Raw genomic sequence first — 17,627 nt, 5'->3', positions numbered from 1 at the left:
GGGGTGAATTAATTCCGCCGAATGGCACTGTTGTAATTCAGTTATTCATTTAAACAAAATTCATTCTGCACATAAAGCATCAAGGCTGTTGATTTTGATCATGTGTCCAGAATGTTTATCCCGCGTAAAAGCGCTATTCTGGCCAGATGTGAGACTATTGGTGAGCCGAGGCCGAATCGTTTACACTGGAAGTGGACGGACTGTGCTAGGCTCGCTGTGCCTTTGCCACCAAGACGGCTTTGCAACTAGTGCAACCGAAAGACAACGGGGTGGATCCGAGTCATAAGTCTGCTGATTTTTGTTGTTGTTGTTGTTGGTTTGTTTGTTATCACCGAGCTCAGATTTTAGGGGGCGATCACACGAATTTTGAGACTTTGCCTAGACGGCCTTTCAGTGTGGTTTATTTGTGAGAATAACCTACTTACTACTTCTTAACCTTCGGCTAGTAAGATGCACACATCACTAAAATAACACAACTTATTTTAGTTGAAGGCAAAGACAGACAGAAGGATTCGCGCACCACGCGAGAGAGAGAGAGAGAGAGAGAGAGAGAGAGAGAGAGAGAGAGAGAGAGAGAGAGAGAGAGAGAGAGAGAGAGAGACTTAGACTTAGACTTAGAACATTTTATTCACATAAAGGGTAGACATTTTAGGCCATAGGCTTAATCTTACAATGTGCCCTTTACATTCACACAAACACATATTCACGCGTGCGCCCGACTAGAATCATAGAAACATCAAACATACAGTAATAATAAATGAGAAAAGTAGTAGAAAATACATGAATGGAACATCAATAAAGCAATTACAGAATGGAACATTAATTACGCAATCACACTTGCGCACTCACACGCAGACGCACAAGGAGGAACACATATAATACTAATAATAACATACACACAACTAAGTGCCATTCAACAAGCACACAGTGAGCCTACCAAGACAGGTAGATTTAGCATTATTTAGGCATGCAGCAGTCAATATTTCAGAGTAATAAAATAATTATAATTAACAAAGCTAGCTACAATACCGGCAGCGTAACTTATGAAGACCTCAGTATGTGTTTCCTGAGGGAGGTTTTGAATGCGTTCAATGAACGGCACGTTTGTACATTCGAAGGAAGAGAGTTCCACAGTGAAGGTCCCACAAAAGCAAAGCTAGTTTTGTATAGATCTATGCGAGTCCTTGGTAATATATATATAGATTTGTTTGACACATAGCGCTCGGAAGCTTTAGTCAAGAATGCATTTAGGTATGGTGGGGCCAGCTCATTGAGCGCCTTGTACATTAGAATTAAGATGTTGTAATCAAGCTGCTGTTGAAGTGGAAGAATATTGGCTACCTTCAACTTTTCTGACGTGGACAGATAAGGATTGGTTACAATAAGCGTAGCACCTCTTCTGTGCAAGGAGTTTAGTTTTTTCATTATATTTTCACTGGCACCGCACCATACCGTGGAGGCATAATTAATATATGATAGACAGTGTGCCACGTAAAACATTTTCAGTCCCTCCTTGTCTACAAAGGGTTTTAGTTTAGATAAGAGATGGAGATTGCTTGACAGCTTTTTACAGATATTCTTAACGTGTATGTTCCACCTAAGCTCCTGGTCAACTTCAATTCCTAGTACTCTGTGTGATGAAACCTGTTCTATAGGATCTGAGTGCAGTTTTAAGTTGAGGAGAAGGGGCGCTCTCTGATGTTTCTGTCTAGATGTGACTACCATACTGCTGGATTTTTTGGGATGCAGGGTCATTTTGTTGTTACTACACCACTGTTCAACGTCGTTGATTCCCTGCTGAAGGTCAGCCTCCACTTGAACTATTTTTTTGGACGATGAGTGAAGAGAGCTATCATCAGCAAAAAGCTCACAAGATACATTTTTATTCGTAATATGCAAAGGTAGGTCGTTTATGAAGATACTAAATAAAAGTGGGCCAAGAATGGACCCCTGAGGAACTCCGCAATTTAGAACACCATCTTGTGAATATTGACCATTTAGATATACCCGCTGGGATCTGTTCGTGATGAACGATGCAAGACGGAGAGAGAGAGAGAGAGAGAGAGAGAGAGAGAGAGAGAGAGAGAGAGAGAGAGAGAGAGAGAGAGAGAGAGAGAGAAAGAGGAGAGAGAGTGAGAGAGAGAGAGAGAGAGAGAGAGAGAGAGTGAGAGAGAGAGAGAGAGAGAGAGAGAGAGCACATCACTAGTAAGTTTTACGTGATTTAACTATTCAGGGTCGGGGCGAGAGAAAGAGACAAGTTTAAACATTTTGGCCGGCCTCTGCCTTTTGTCCACCCCCCCCCCCCCCATTCACCTACCCAGACAGAGTGACAGTCAAGAAGAGAGAGAGAGAGGGGGCAAGACAAGACAAAATCTTGACTATTGAGGGTAAACGATAAGCAAGAATATATGGTTTTTTAGGGTCAACTTAGAACAGATAAATAATAACAAAACAAAATGGTCAGAGCAAACTTTACACATTATAACTGTACTTACAAATAAAAAGGTAAAGTGTACTTCAAAACATTTTGATTAAATGGTCAGTCAATGAAAAAAAGAAGAGAGAGGGATTCACGCGCGTCACTAGTGATCTTATTTTATTGGACGGGAAGGGAGAGAGAGAGAGAGAATCTGAAGCTCTTTCTTGAGTTTGCACTTATTGATAACTTTTTTGTGTCGACTTCCACGAACCACCCAGACAGAGAGTCAGACAAGCAGACACAGAGAGACACAGAGACAGATATTCGATTTAGAGCTTCTTGAGTTTGACACCAGGGACGGATCCAGGTGTTTTTTCTCTCGGGGTTTCCGGATCCCCCCTAGCCTAAACAAATTTAAAATAAAATTGAAAATCAAGAAAAACTGATGGCTCAGATTGCACGAGATTGCTCTATTTTTCTTGATTTTTATCAACATTTTCCGGGGGGACATTCCCCCGGACTCTTCTAGGAGTCGGCCTTTGTCTTCTAAGTCACGGTTTGGGAAAGTAGTTGGGTAATTTGTTGGCTCAGGTTGCACCAGATCGGTCAATTGTTCTTGTTTTCATCCTAAATTTGTCTTCTTAAATTTCCTTTTTGTAAGGTGTATTTGGGGAAGTTTCTTGGCTCAGATTGCACGAGATTGGTCCATTTTCCTTGTTTTTATCAACATTTTCCGGGGGGGGTGGGGTGGGGGGGGGGGGGGAGGAGCATAGGAGGTTCGAACGCTTCGCGTCGCCTACACTAAACGCTTTGCGTCGCCGAATTGTCCCTACAAGAAATTTGGACCCCCCCCCCCCCCCCTTTAAAAATGATGTGATCCGCCCCTGGACACTGTTTGTACCTTTCGGTCACTTACTTTTGTTTCGTCGCAACAAATTCCCGCCCCCAACCCCCGCCCTTCCCTATCCTTCTCCTTCTTCTTTCTTTGCGGACATACGTGACAGTGATAACTTTGCAGGGTTGTTAATTTGAAGGTCAGCGTTGTTGCGGTGAAGTGAGTGACGGTTCTTGACGTCACAGATCAACATTCTGGTCCCCGCGCCGCCGTTGCATTTCTGTGGCTGCTGACGTCATAAGAATGAACATTTAGTGAAAGACTTTTTAGGAATTCGGTCATCAAAGTCACAAGGTGCTACTTGTTGGATTGTGCAGTGAATTTACGAACAGATCGTCAGTCAAGTTTGGATTGTCTGCGGTTATAAGGGGTAGGCCTAACTCAGTGAAGTAATGAAATGTGAAGTTTACCGAGTCAACCAGACCCAAGCATGTACACTGACTTGCATAATCGAAAATGGGAAATAAAATAAACCAACCAACACTTTGAAACAAACAAACAAAGAGCAAAAAGAAAACAGAATAAATAACGCGTAGAAACAAACACTGAAGCAATTAAAACGTGACAAGAATGACAGCAAAACTGAGAAAGGTATGACAGAGGAAAACAAAGGCATGAGAGGAGGGTCGGGGGGTGTGTGTGTGTGTGTTTGGGGGGGGGGGGGGGGGCGGGGGGCGGGGCTGTGCACGCCCGGTGTGTGTGTGTGTGTGTGTGTGTGTCTCTCTCTCTCTTTATAACAACTAGGCAAAAACGCCAGAACATAACCTCAATATTTCACGATCTAACGGTTAATAATAAACTTGTTGAAAAAGTCGACCATCATAAAGTTTTGGGAGTGACCATTGATAACAACCTGTCTTGGTCACACCACATCGAACAATTGTCTAAACAAGTGTCCAAGAAGGTCTATCTATTATCTAGAATCAAGCACTTTCTGAATTTGGAAGCCAGGAAATTATTCTTTAATGCTCATATTCAGTCTGTTATTGACTACGCGTCTACCTTGTGGGACTCGGCAAGTGAAAATTCATTCAAACCACTAATTAGATTACATAAACGAGCGCTTAAAGTAGTCTTATTAAAGAAAACAACCCTATCTGAGTTAGACTACATGAACTTAGGCATTCTTCCTCTGAAGGCAAGGCTAAGTTATAATAAAGGTACCCTTATGCATAAAATTATTCATGGATGTGTACCTCAAACCATATTTTCCAAATTCACGTTAAAAACTTCACGCCAATTGATGAGACTGAACATGCCTCTGCCTAGGATTGACCTATTCAAATCTAGTTTAGTCTATTCAGGTAGCAGTCTCTGGAACACTCTTCCGACAATCCTACGGCAAACTAGCAGCACAAACGTTTTTAAGACCAGATATACGTCTTATCTCATGAAGTATAAATAAACATCTGTTGTCGCTAGAATGGTTGTTAAAACGAACAACCGGTGCTTTTTAACAATGTATTATTATTTTTATATACACTGATTCTTTCGAATGCAGTGTATGTCAATGGGCATGGCACTTACAACGTTGTTGCGTCAGTGCAATCTACTCTATAATTCTTAACTCATGTCAAATGAACTTACATTTTTCATTTAAGCAATGTATTGTATGTAAATTGATGATATGTTCTTACTTTCATTTCTATTATAATCATGTAGCAGTAGTTTGTTTTCTTTACTTGCTTATTCTTTAGCAATTTTAGACTAGTCCCTCTTTAGGGCGAGGGCCAGATGTAAAAAAGCAGATCACTGCTTACTCTATTACCCTCGTAAAATAAAGAATTGTTCTTGTTCTTGTTCTTGTTCTTGTTCTCTCTCTCTCTCTCTCTCTCTCTCTCTCTCTCTCTCTCTCTCTCTCTCTCTCTCTCTCTCTCTCTCTCTCTCTCTGTGAGAAAAAAGCAGATCACTGCTCACCGTCTACGAGTATTACCCTCGTTAAATAAGAATTTTCATTGTCAATGTCATGGTCTTTTAAGTGTTGCTCTCTCTCTCTCTCTCTCTCTCTCTCTCTCTCTCTCTCTCTCTCTCTCTCTCTCTCTCTCTCTCTCTCTCTCTCTCTCTCTCCACCCCCCCTCATTGTTTTCATACCACATTGATCCACGAAAAGCGCATTTGATAAAGTACATTGAAGATGGTTTTGCTTCACGTTAGTTTCAGTATCAAATAAACAACAGCAGGGCGAAATATTGAGAACTGAAACTGATACCACCACCAACACCACCACAACAACAACAAAAACAACAGCAACATTACAAAATAACGAAAACAGACGAGAAATAAAGAGTAGAGATCTGCCCGTTCAATTAAAGACTGAAAGTTAAGGATAAACAAAAAAAGAGGAAAATGTATTTGATCTTACAACAACAACAACAACAACAACAACAACAAGAGCAAACAAAACAAGTCGCGTAAGGCGAAAATACAATATTTAGTCAAGTAGCTGTCGAACTCACAGAATGAAACTGAACGCAGCAAGACCGTATACTCGTAGCATCGTCACTCCACCGCCCGTGGCAAAGGCAGTGCCCGTGGAATTGACAAGAAGAGCGGGGTATTCGTTGCGCTAAGAAGGATAGCACGCTTTTCTGTACCTCTCTTCGTTTTAACTTTCTGAGCGTGTTTTTAATCCAAACATATCATATCTATATATTTTTGGAATCAGGAACCGACAAGGAATACGATGAAAGTGTTTTTAAATTGATTTCGAAAAAAAAAATTTGATAATAATTTTTATATATTTAATTTTCAGAGCTTGTTTTTAATCCAAATATAACATATTGATATGTTTTTGGAATCAGCAAATGATGGAGAATAAGATAAACGTAAATTTGGATCGTTTTATAAATTTTTAATTTTTTTTACAATTTTCAGATTTTTAATGACCAAAGTCATTAATTAATTTTTAAGCCACCAAGCTGAAATGCAATACCGAACCCCGGGCTTCGTCGAAGAGTACTTGACCAAAATTTCAACCAATTTGGTTGAAAAATGAGGGCGTGACAGTGCCGCCTCAACTTTCACGAAAAGCCGGATATGACGTCATCAAAGACATTTATCAAAAAAATGAAAAAAACGTTCGGGGATTTCATACCCAGGAACTCTCATGTCAAATTTCATAAAGATCGGTCCAGTAGTTTAGTCTGAATCGCTCTACACACACACACACACAGACACACACACAGACACACACACGCACACACGCACATACACCACGACCCTCGTTTCGATTCCCCCTCGATGTTAAAATATTTAGTCAAAACTTGACTAAATATAAAAACAAAGCTTGCTTGATTGAAAGAATGTTTCTCAATAAAAAGTTCACAGAAAACCGTTCAGTGCCGCAGTGAGCCAAAACCGAAACTAGGAGTTACATGAACAGTAGTGCAAGGGAGGTAACACCACCTTACCATTGACAGATATTTCCGGGAAAACCGAAAATAGTGGAACTCCAACCATGCAATGGCGGCTGGTTGGGACTGTCATCACGGGTTAAAAATCGTAGGCTGACAGATGTGTAAGTACTGTGTAATTGTGATTTGTAGCTCTTTATTGAAGTAAGCAACTTGCGGTAGCTGTGATGAACGAGTGATGATTACATTTTGAGGCAATTGGAACTACACAAACGGGGGCGAGATACTCCACTTAGGCCAGGGAGCTTTTAAAAAAATTATGCATTTCTGGTTTTTCCTGAAGTGCCCTGACATCAGCCTTTAACAGTTTCAGTCCTTTTCGTGGACGAAGATCTTTGTACATTATTTGACAATACCTGCCACTCAACTTGTCTGTGGTGTTTTATTACAAAGAAAGTGATCAGTGTAATTCTGAACCCTGCTACTGCAGTGCTAGTATGACTCGCATGTGACATTCCGACATGGCTTTTTGTGCAAGTTACTAACCCTACATGGTTTGCTGTGTCGTACCAGATTTACACGAGTTGTTTTTTTAAATATTGAACTGCGAGCGAACGCGAGCTGTTCACTATTTGATTTTGAAAAAGCAACGAGTGTAAATCTGGTAGACACAGCAAGCCATGTAGTGTTCTGTTTATATCCTACATATTGTACTTAGGCCAAAAAAAATAATAGGTGTGGTTACGGTAACATAGCCACAAAAAATAGGGTAGGTAGGTAGGCAATCACTTTTTTTTTTTTAAACTTTTTTTTCTAATGTGTACAAATTAAACCTACTTGACAGGGAAATAAGTGTGCGACTCGGGCGCTTTCGCTTTCATTGCGTTTTCTGCACTCGTTTACTTGTTTTTTTTGGTATTTTTTTGACAAATGTAATAAAAAGTTATAGGGTCGGCCCCCAAAAATAGGGTAGGTCGGGTTACCGTAACCACACCTATTTTTTTTTTAGGCCTTACATGTATTTTACTGAACATGTCCTGCAGTCGAGGCAGCTAAATTGAAGACGCTTGTTTTGGAACCTCGATCTCTTCTAAAGCCTCGTGCAATCTATTACGTCAAAGCAAAGAAACGTCACTCTGAAAGTGTGGCGTGATGTGTTAGTTCTAAAGATTCATCAAGGGTAATTAGCGAGCGCAATTTTTTTCTTCTATAATGACATTTGTCTCGGTGACTTGGCATCATAAGCAGTGGAAAAACAGGTCCCTACCAGACTTGCTTGACATGACCTCATTTACATGATATACACACGTCTGATTTGTACGATTATTATCTCACGAGTGTCTCTCTCACGTATGTAGGATAAAGTTTGATACTGTATGCTAGTGTATAAAAATGTACAGTCAAGTTGTATTGTGAACATTCTGTTTGATTTTCCATTTCAGGTGCCAGCTGGTTCTATTACTAACTCATACAGTTCGGGTTAGAGAGAAAGGCAGATTCTGAGTTTGGTGAATATTTTGCTTGATTCCAGAAAACATGGCCGAGGTGAGTCTTGTATTGTAGCTTTTTCAAATACAAAGTATGCATGTTGTGGTGGAGTTTGATATTGCGATTTTAATTGTTCTTATTTGTCATCAGAAAATATTCAGACAACTGTAACTGTTAGTGTTATTTTGCTAATTTCATACTGTTTCTCATTCTCAGGAAAAACACATACACACACACACACACACACACACACACACACACACACAAACACACACACACACACACACACACACACACACACACACATCCTTTCACATACATATCGTTCTATTTCCCATTGGGACTGGGTTAGAGTTAGAAATGAATCATTCAAGCTGTGGCGGTGGTCAAACTTCCTTATTAATACCACCCATTGAACACTTTCAGCCTATTATCCAAGCCTTTTAGAACTGTTCAAAAGCACTGATCTACAAACATTTTCATAAAGAGAAGAAAAAAAACACCCAGAAACTTTATTTGAGAACTTTGTGCACTGTGCAGAATTTCCGAGCACCCGTACAGTGCTCTGAGGATACTGGAGACAACCCAGGGCTGGGATCAATCCAAACTGGGCGAGAAGTGCAGGTACCATCAGTACTGAGTGCAGGTGGTGACCTGGAGCCAGACGCAGAGAGGGTGGATCAGTCTGCAGGCCAACAGCGCCACAGACCTCCGCAAGTATCGCCTGCTACAGGTGTTCTAATGCAGTCTGGTGATAGAATTGAAATTACAGGTATGTGGCTAGGTTTTTGTTGTTCCTTGTCTGGTTGCTAGGCAATATTTTTGTTGTTCCTCGTCTGGTGGCTAGGCTAGATTTTATTTGTTCCTTGTCTGGTGGCTAGGCTAGGTTTTTGTTGTTCCTCGTCTGGTGGCTAGGCTAGGTTTTTGTTGTGCCCTGTCTGGTGGCTAGGCTAGATTTTTGTTGTTCCTCGTCTGGTTGCTAGGTTAGGTTTTTGTTGTTCCTCGTCTGGTGGCTAGGCTAGGTTTTTGTTGTGCCTTGTCTGGTGGCTAGGCTAGATTTTTATTGTTCCTCGTCTGGTTGCTAGGCTAGGTTTTTGTTATTCCTCGTCTGGTTGCTAGGCTAGATTTTTGTTCCTCGTCTGGTGGTAGAATTGAAATCACAGATTTTTGTTGTTCCTCGTTTGGTGGTTAGGCTAGATTTTTGTTGTTCCTCGTCTGGTTGCTAGGCTAGGTTTTTGTTGTTCCTCGTCTGGTTGCTAGGCTAGATTTTTGTTGTTCCTTGTCTGGTTGCTAGGCTAGGTTTTTGTTGTTCCTCGTCTGGTTACTAGGCTAGATTTTTGTTGTTCCTCGTCTGGTGGTTAGGCTAGATTTTTTTGTTGCTTGTCTGGTTGCTTGGCTAGGTTTTTGTTGTTCCTTGTCTGGTTGCTAGGCTAGGATTTTGTTATTCCTCATTTGGTGGCTAGGCTAGGTTTTTGTTGTTCTTCATTTGGTGGTTAGGCTAGGTTTTTGTTGTTCTTCATTTGGTGGCTAGGCTAGGTTTTTGTTGTTCCTCATCTGGTGGCTAGGCTAGGTTTTTGTTGTTCTTCATATGGTAGCTAGGCTAGGTTTTTGTTGTTCTTCATTTGGTGGCTAGGCTAGGTTTTTGTTGTTCCTCGTCTGGTGGCTAGGCTAGGTTTTTGTTGTTCCTCGTCTGGTGGCTAGGCTAGGTTTTTGTTGTTCCTCGTCTGGTTGCTAGGCTAGATTTTTGCTGTTCCTTGTCTGGTGGCTAGGCTAGGTTTTTGTTGTTCCTCTTCTGGTGGCTAGGCTAGGTTTTTGTTGTTCCTCTTCTGGTGGCTAGGCTAGGTTTTTGTTGTTCCTCGTCTGGTGGCTAGGCTAGATTTTTGTTGTCCCTCGTCTGGTGGCTAGGCTAGATTTTTGTTGTTCCTCGTCTGGTGGCTAGGCTAGGTTTTTGTTGTTCCTCATCTGGTGGCTAGGCTAGGTTTTTGTTGTTCCTCGTCTGGTGGCTAGGCTAGGTTTTTGTTGTTCCTCGTCTGGTGGCTAGGCTAGATTTTTGTTGTTCCTTGTCAGGATTGGCCTCCATTTGCACACAAGGACGCTGTTTTTGTCACTCATCCGTCATTCGGACCGGAGACTCCCATCAATAGAATTGACATCACAGTTATGAGCTTTTGTTGTTTTATGGTGAGAGAATGGAAATCACAGGTACGGGGTTGGGGTTTTGTTGTTCCTTGTCTGGTGATAGAATCTTGATCAAAGTAATGGGCTTTTTTGTTATGGTAATAAGATTGAAATGACAGGTATGGACCTTTATGAAGGCTTCATGTTGTCCGTTTCACAACAGTTATTGCTGCTTTCCTTACCCTCCCCATGTTCTTGTCACAGCAGCTGAAACCAGGCTTTTTCAACAACAAACATTCTTAAAGCAGTGTGTGTGTGTGCGTGTGTGTACTTAACTTATTATTCCCGACAGAGCTTGCGTTGGTGGTTAAGAGTGGGAAAAACTGATGCGTAACCAGAGTCTGAATTGCTTTAGAAATGTTAAAATCAAGCGATAAGGACATGTATCTGCAGACTTGTGTCAAAATGATCTCAGGTTGAGACAGATTGTGTGGTCAGTGTCCCGTCTTCCAGCAATTTGGATCATAGCTAAATGCCAAGAAATCAGGTTTAGATTATACAATTTTATACATACTGGAAAAGATCTACTTTTCTACATAATTAGTTGTTTTTTACCTCCTTTGTTTTTGACTCACATGCGAAGCAAAAGTGAGTCTATGTACTCACCCGAGTCGTCCGTCCGTCCGTCCGTCCGGACGTCCGTCAGGAAAACTTTAACGTTGGATATTTCTTGGACACTATTCAGTCTATCAGTACCAAATTTGGCAAGATGGTGTATGATGACAAGGCCCAAAAAACATACATAGCATCTTGACCTTGCTTCAAGGTCAAGGTCGCAGGGGCCATAAATGTTGTCTAAAAAACAGCTATTTTTCACATTTTTCCCATTTTCTCTGAAGTTTTTGAGATTGAATACCTCACCTTGCTTCAAGGTCAAGGTCACAGGAGCTCTTCAAAGTTGGATTGTATACATATTTTGAAGTGACCTTGACCCTGAACTATGGAAGATAACTGTTTCAAACTTAAAAATTATGTGGGGCACATGTTATGCTTTCATCATGAGACACATTTGGTCACATATGATCAAGGTCAAGGTCACTTTGACCCTTATGAAATGTGACCAAAATAAGGTAGTGAACCACTAAAAGTGACCATATCTCATGGTAGAAAGAGCCAATTTAAGCACCATTGTACTTCCTATGTCTTGAATTAACAGCTTTGTGTTGCATGACCTTGGATGACCTTGACCTTGGGTCACATGTATTTTGGTAGGGAAAATGTGTAAAGCAGTTCTTAGTGTATGATGTCATTGCTAGGTTTAGTTATTTGACCTTGACCCTGAAGGTCAAGGTCATGTAAAGGTCAAGGTCAAGCATGTGAGTCGTATGGGCTTTGCCCTTTGTTTTTTCTTCTCTTTTGGACTTGCTCATTTCTTTATTAATCACTATTAGTCTTCCATATTTGTGAGGGTGTGATCTTAAAATGTCTCTTTCATGAACACTTCAGTTAATTTCTCTTTCCATCAGCATTTTGACACCTGTATCAGTGTCATGACTCCTACCTGTAAAAGCTTCATGCCTTCATTTGCAGGTGAGAAGAGCAAGATTGTTGCCACAGGAATAGCCGGTGCCATGAAACCAGGCACCATATTCCAGCTTGGCTCTGAGAACCACATGACTATCCACCAAGATCACCGTTCAGGTTCTGACCGAGAGGGTCGTAAGGCCAACATAATAAATAGATGTGCCCTTACAGGTATGTGAAGCAGAAATTCACTTGAATATTAGTGCCTTAGATTTCTTTGGGAGTGGAAGTGGTAGAGCTTAATTGTGTTTGTGAGAGTGTGTGTGTGTATCTCTGTGTGTGTGTTAGAATTAGTGTGTGTGCGTGTGCAGTGCTGTTGCCAGGCCTCGGTCTTCGGTCTCTGACACATTCCTTTCTGATTTGACGCATTGGACCTAGCCTTGTCCGGTTGATGGACCGATAGTTTTTACGTTTTGGTGGTCAACTGACCGATACATATTCGTACAAGGCGGACAAGGTCTGCAATGATTGGAATGGGAGTTGCAAAGTCGGAAAACAAACCCCGATCGAAATGCTCATGTTCACTACGAGTGAAAATGCACTCGGTGTCGAGTCCGTGTTTTTCGTCATTAACACTCGAGGCTGCGTTTACGGAAATACCCGATCCAGCCGGTGTACTTATTTACCGAAAACGGCGCAAACAGCGGAAAGTTCATCAATATAATACTACGGCATGGTAATGCGAAGATCAGGCAGGATCCCTACATTCGCACACCGGGCACTGTATTGGAAAGGGTAGGCCAGGAATGTCAGGCTCTTTCTCTTCGCAAAGTTTATGAACAATTAAAACTAGGAAGCGACATCAAAGCAATGCCGAAGGACTTGAAACAGGTTCACAATAAGAAGGATAGGGAAAAACGCGAATAGCCTGAAAATGTTGCACAAAAAAAGTTGCTAAAAGTTGCAACAAAGGTGCAAACAAACTTGCAAAAAAGTTGCAAACACATATAATCTAATACTTGTTTCGCTATTTTCTCTGTTTCCGGTAAATAGGTCGACCCGATCCAGCCAAAGGGACGCTACTATGTTAGACGATTTTTTTTGTCGATCGCTGATCGATAAACATGTCGCCGAAAAAGTCCGTTGAAGGGCAGAAAACACTAGCAGCGTTCAATATCAAACAGACTCAAGCCAAAACACCTTGGCGGTACAATTTGGACCTATTGTTTTTTTAAAACCAGGACATTTGGACCTATTGGTGGTTTTTTTTAGGGAGGTCCAAATGACCTATTGTCTTCTCAGGCTGGCAACAACACTGGTGTGTGTATGTGTGTGTGTGTTTAACATTGTTCATGTATTACTGATAATGTTATTGTTCCACTGGAGATAGTACATGATAATGTTAATAGCATAGGCATTACACACTCAGAGCATTTTTAACAACTGAACCTCAGCTCTCCAGTGTCAGTAATGTTGCAAGATTTCACTGTTCTCATAATAAAAGAACCCATGTCCTTCTGCCAAGTATTTGCGATGTTGTCTGCACATTGAGAGTTTACCTATGTTAAAAAGAGGAGGTGGATTTTTGCAAGTGTCTTCACAAAATAAAGCCATTAAATGTTTCTTACTTAACTTTTTAAAAGTGCAACAAAAAAAAGAAGGGCAAATCCTGTTTCTTCTTTTTACATTTAGTCAAGTTTTGACTAAATGTTTTAACGTAGAGGGGGAATCGAGACGAGGGTCGTGGTGTATGTGCGTGCGTGCGTGCGTGTGTGTGTGTGTGTCTGTCTGTGTGTGTAGAGCGATTCAGACTAAACTACTGGACCGATCTTTATGAAATGTGACATGAGCGTTCCTGGGTCTGATATCCCCAGACGTTTTTTTCAGTTTTTTGATAAATGTCTTTTAGGCCAAAAAAAAAAATAGGTCTGTTTACAGTATCCCGACTGACCCTATTTTTTCGCACGACCCTAGACTTTTTTTTGGCATTTGGGGAAGAAAAATAAATCTTAGTTTTTTGGAAAAATAACTTAAAAATATGGTATTCTGGAAAGAAAAAAAAAAGAAAAAAAATCCCCGACCTACCGACCCTATTGTTTTTGCCTATGTTACCGTAAACAGACCTATTTTTTTTTTGCCTTATGACGTCATATCCGGCTTTTTGTGAAAGTTGAGGCGGCACTGTCACGCTCTCATTTTTCAACCAAATTGGTTGAAATTTTGGTCAAGTAATCTTCGACGAAGCCCGGACTTCGGTATTGCATTTCAGCTTGGTGGCTTAAAAATTAATTAATGACTTTGGTCATTAAAAATCTGAAAATTGTAAAAAAAAATAAAAATTTATAAAACGATCCAAATTTACGTTCATCTTATTCTCCATAATTTTCTGATTCCAAAAACATATAAATATGTTATATTTGGATTAAAAACAAGCTCTGAAAATTAAATATATAAAAATTATTATCAAAATTAAATTGTCCAAATCAATTTAAAAACACTTTCATCTTATTCCTTGTCGGTTCCTGATTCCAAAAACATATTGATATGATATGTTTGGATTAAAAACACGCTCAGAAAGTTAAAACAAAGAGAGGTACAGAAAAGCGTGCTATCCTTCTTAGCGCAACTACTACCCCGCTCTTCTTGTCAATTTCACTGCCTTTGCCATGAGCGGTGGACTGACGATGCTACGAGTATACGGTCTTGCTGAAAAATGGCATTGCGTTCAGTTTCATTCTGTGAGTTCGACAGCTACTTGACTAAATGTTGTATTTTCGCCTTACGCGACTTGTTTGTTCATAGGCTGGAACTCCTACGTTCACTCATATTTTTGCATGAGTGGGTTTTTACGTGTATGACCATTTTTACCCCATCATTCAGGCAGTCATATGCCACTTTCGGGGGAAATCCTGTTTCTAATTTCCACTGGATTATTTCAATTTCCAGTAAGTCAAGAACCTCCAATGGCACGACACTTTGACGTGATCAGCGTGGGGCTGGCGGGAGACTGGAGGCGACTGGGCCGGGCATTTGGCATCACGGACGCACAGCTGGACCAGATTCGTATGGATTTCCAGTATGACGGGCAGCATGAAATCAACTACCGTGTCTTGGTCAAGTGGAAACAACAAAATCCTCGCCCCACCCTTCACTTCCTGGCTCAAACTCTCCTGGACATTGGTCGGGGTGACCTGGCTGATGAATTGTCTAAAGGTTAAAGTGACCTTTGTGCTGCATCTGTGCCATAAAGATAGGGCTGTGTGATAACAGTGAACATTTGGACTTATAAAATCTTCTTTGGCATAGTGAACATTTTGGAGATAAAAGGGAAATCGAACGCAGAAAAAGAAGAAAGAGATAAAAGTATCATGAATCTATTGAACATTTTGTAAATATCATGAGTATATGTTGCTGTAATGAGTGTGCATGTAAAGGTGTTCTTTATATTTTTTCTTGTCTTTGTTTTCACTGCATCTATTTTCTTATTTTTTTTTTATTTGCTCAGAAATTATAGCATGTTGTTGACTTCATCTGTTTTTTGTTTTAAAGAACAGCATGCATAATTTTAAGATGCAGAGAATGCGAGATATTTTTACCTCTTGTGCGGGCACATAGTGTCTTTTTAGAATGCATTTTTGGTTAGTGTTTTTTCTTGATACATTTTCATGTAAAGTAAACATGTGATACGTTCTTACATGTGTCAGTTAATTTAAGCTGGTAGCTCATGTGATGTTCCAAGACGCATGCTATTCATGCATCTGACTGCATGTCATTAGTCGCACTAACTTGCACTGTTACTTTTAGTCAAAGTTTCAGCCAAAGTTAGAGCATGCATGACATGAGTTGACAGTATTTGCAGACAGGCGCATTGGCCTAGTGGATAGGATGCCGGCCTCCCATGCAGAAGGTCGCTGGTTCAATTCCTTGCCGCGCCTGGTGGGTTAAGGGTGCAGATTTGTCAAATCTCCCAGGTGAACTTATGTGCAGACCTGCTAGTGCCTTATCCCCCTTCGTGGTACACGCAAGCACAAGACCAAGTGCACACAAAAAAGATACTGTAATCCATGTCAGAGTTCAGTGGGTTTTAGAAACACAAAAATACCCAGCATGCTTCACCGGAAAGCGGTGTATGGCTGCCAGTGCCTGAAGGGCGGGGTAAACACAGTCATACACGTATAAACTGTGGGAGTTTCAGCCCATGAACGAATAAGAAGACAGTGTTTGTAGGATGGTCGATGGGTGGAGTGGCCTGTAATGTGGTACTTTTGTTTTATATTTTCCCCTGGCTTGGTATCACTTCAACAGTTTTCTTCTTCTTTTTACATTTAGTCAAGTTTTGACTAAATGTTTTAACATAGAGGGGGAATCGAGACGAGGGTCGGGGTGTATGTGTGTGTGTGTCTGTGCGTGTGTGTGTGTGTAGAGCGATTCAGAGTAAACTACTGGACCGATCTTTATGAAATTTTACATGAGAGTTCCTGGGTATGATATCCCCAGACGTTTTTTTTCATTTTTTTGATAAATGTTTTTTATGACGTCATATCCGGCTTTTTGTAAAAGTTGAGGCGGCACTGTCACACCCTCAATTTTCAATCAAATTGATTGAAATTTTGGCCAAGCAATCTTCGACGAAGGCCGGACTTCGGTATTGCATTTCAGCATGAAGGCTTACAAATTAATCAATGACTTTGGTCATTAAAAATCTGAAAATTGTAATTAAAATTATTTTTTTATAAAACGATCCAAAATTACTTTTATTTTATTCTTCATCATGTTCTGATTCCAAAAACATATAAATATGTTATATTCGGATTAAAAACAAGCTCTGAAAATTAAAAATATAAAAATTATGCTTAAAATTAAATTTCCGAAATCGTTTTAAAAACTATTTCATCTTATTCCTTGTCGGTTCCTGATTCCAAAAACATATAGATATGATATGTTTGGATTAAAAACACGTTCAGAAAGTTAAAACGAAGAGAGGTACAGTAAAGCGTGCTAATTTGAAGCACAGCGCAACCGCTACCGCGCTAAACAGGCTCGTCACTTTCACTGCTTTTTGCACTAGCGGCGGACTACGTTCAGTTTCATTCTGTGAGTTCCACAGCTTGACTAAATGTAGTAATTTCGCCTTACGCGACTTGTTTTCTTTCTTTCTTTGTTTCTGAGAGCAGGTGTGTGTGTTCATGTGGAAACCATTTTCATGCATATTTATGTACTTGAATAAGTTCTATTGTAAAAAATCTCCAAACTTCTGGTGATTTAAACAGTGTTAACAAAGTAAGGGAGAACAATATAAACAGAGATTGTGTGCACATTTCTGCTTGTAAAGTCTTTGGGTTGGATTATGAAAAACAGATTATTTCAAAAGAAGCTAATAACAAAGTTGTTTAGTTACTTGCAATAAACTAAGAATTTGCATGAATTTCTTATTTTGTTCATAATAATTTGAGGCAAATGTGATAATTGTTTATGCTAATGATTACATACATTTTAACATTTTATTCTAATGGGTTATTTCAACGAGCATATTCCTGATTTGAATAAACTTTGACAATAACTCTTCAAGACTTAAATGCATAGAAGTTCTTTTTTTTCATGTTTGATTTGACATTTCCGTGTTGCATCAAGACTTGTAGAAAGGATAACGCTAAAGTTTGTATTGCGTAAAGAAAAGAGCAGATCATAAAATGTTCGTAGGCTAAAGCTAGTCTGTGATAAGCGTCACAGTGAGATTCAGTTAGGTATGTCATCTGTATCAGTTGCTGATCACTATAAAATAAAATAAAAGGTACAATTCTGGTTTAAAGTATTTTTCAAGCTGGGTTTT

The 17,627-nt window shown here is 40.1% G+C and overlaps 1 protein-coding gene across 1 annotated transcript; it reads left to right on the top strand.

Annotated features, from left to right (window-relative positions):
• The first annotated feature begins 6,747 nt into the window (after positions 1 to 6,747).
• LOC138959793 (uncharacterized) lies at positions 6,748 to 17,606 on the top strand. The gene is made up of 5 exons (XM_070331410.1): positions 6,748 to 6,831; positions 8,110 to 8,212; positions 8,696 to 8,927; positions 11,864 to 12,028; positions 14,744 to 17,606. The coding sequence occupies exons 2-5, from the start codon at positions 8,204 to 8,206 to the stop codon at positions 15,013 to 15,015; spliced, it is 678 nt and encodes a 225-aa protein (XP_070187511.1). The 5' UTR covers positions 6,748 to 6,831; positions 8,110 to 8,203; the 3' UTR covers positions 15,016 to 17,606.
• The last annotated feature ends 21 nt before the right edge of the window (positions 17,607 to 17,627 follow it).

This window comes from Littorina saxatilis, linkage group LG1 (assembly GCF_037325665.1).
Source record: "Littorina saxatilis isolate snail1 linkage group LG1, US_GU_Lsax_2.0, whole genome shotgun sequence".
Taxonomy (NCBI): domain Eukaryota; kingdom Metazoa; phylum Mollusca; class Gastropoda; order Littorinimorpha; family Littorinidae; genus Littorina; species Littorina saxatilis.
This window is presented reverse-complemented; position numbering and strand designations above follow the sequence as displayed.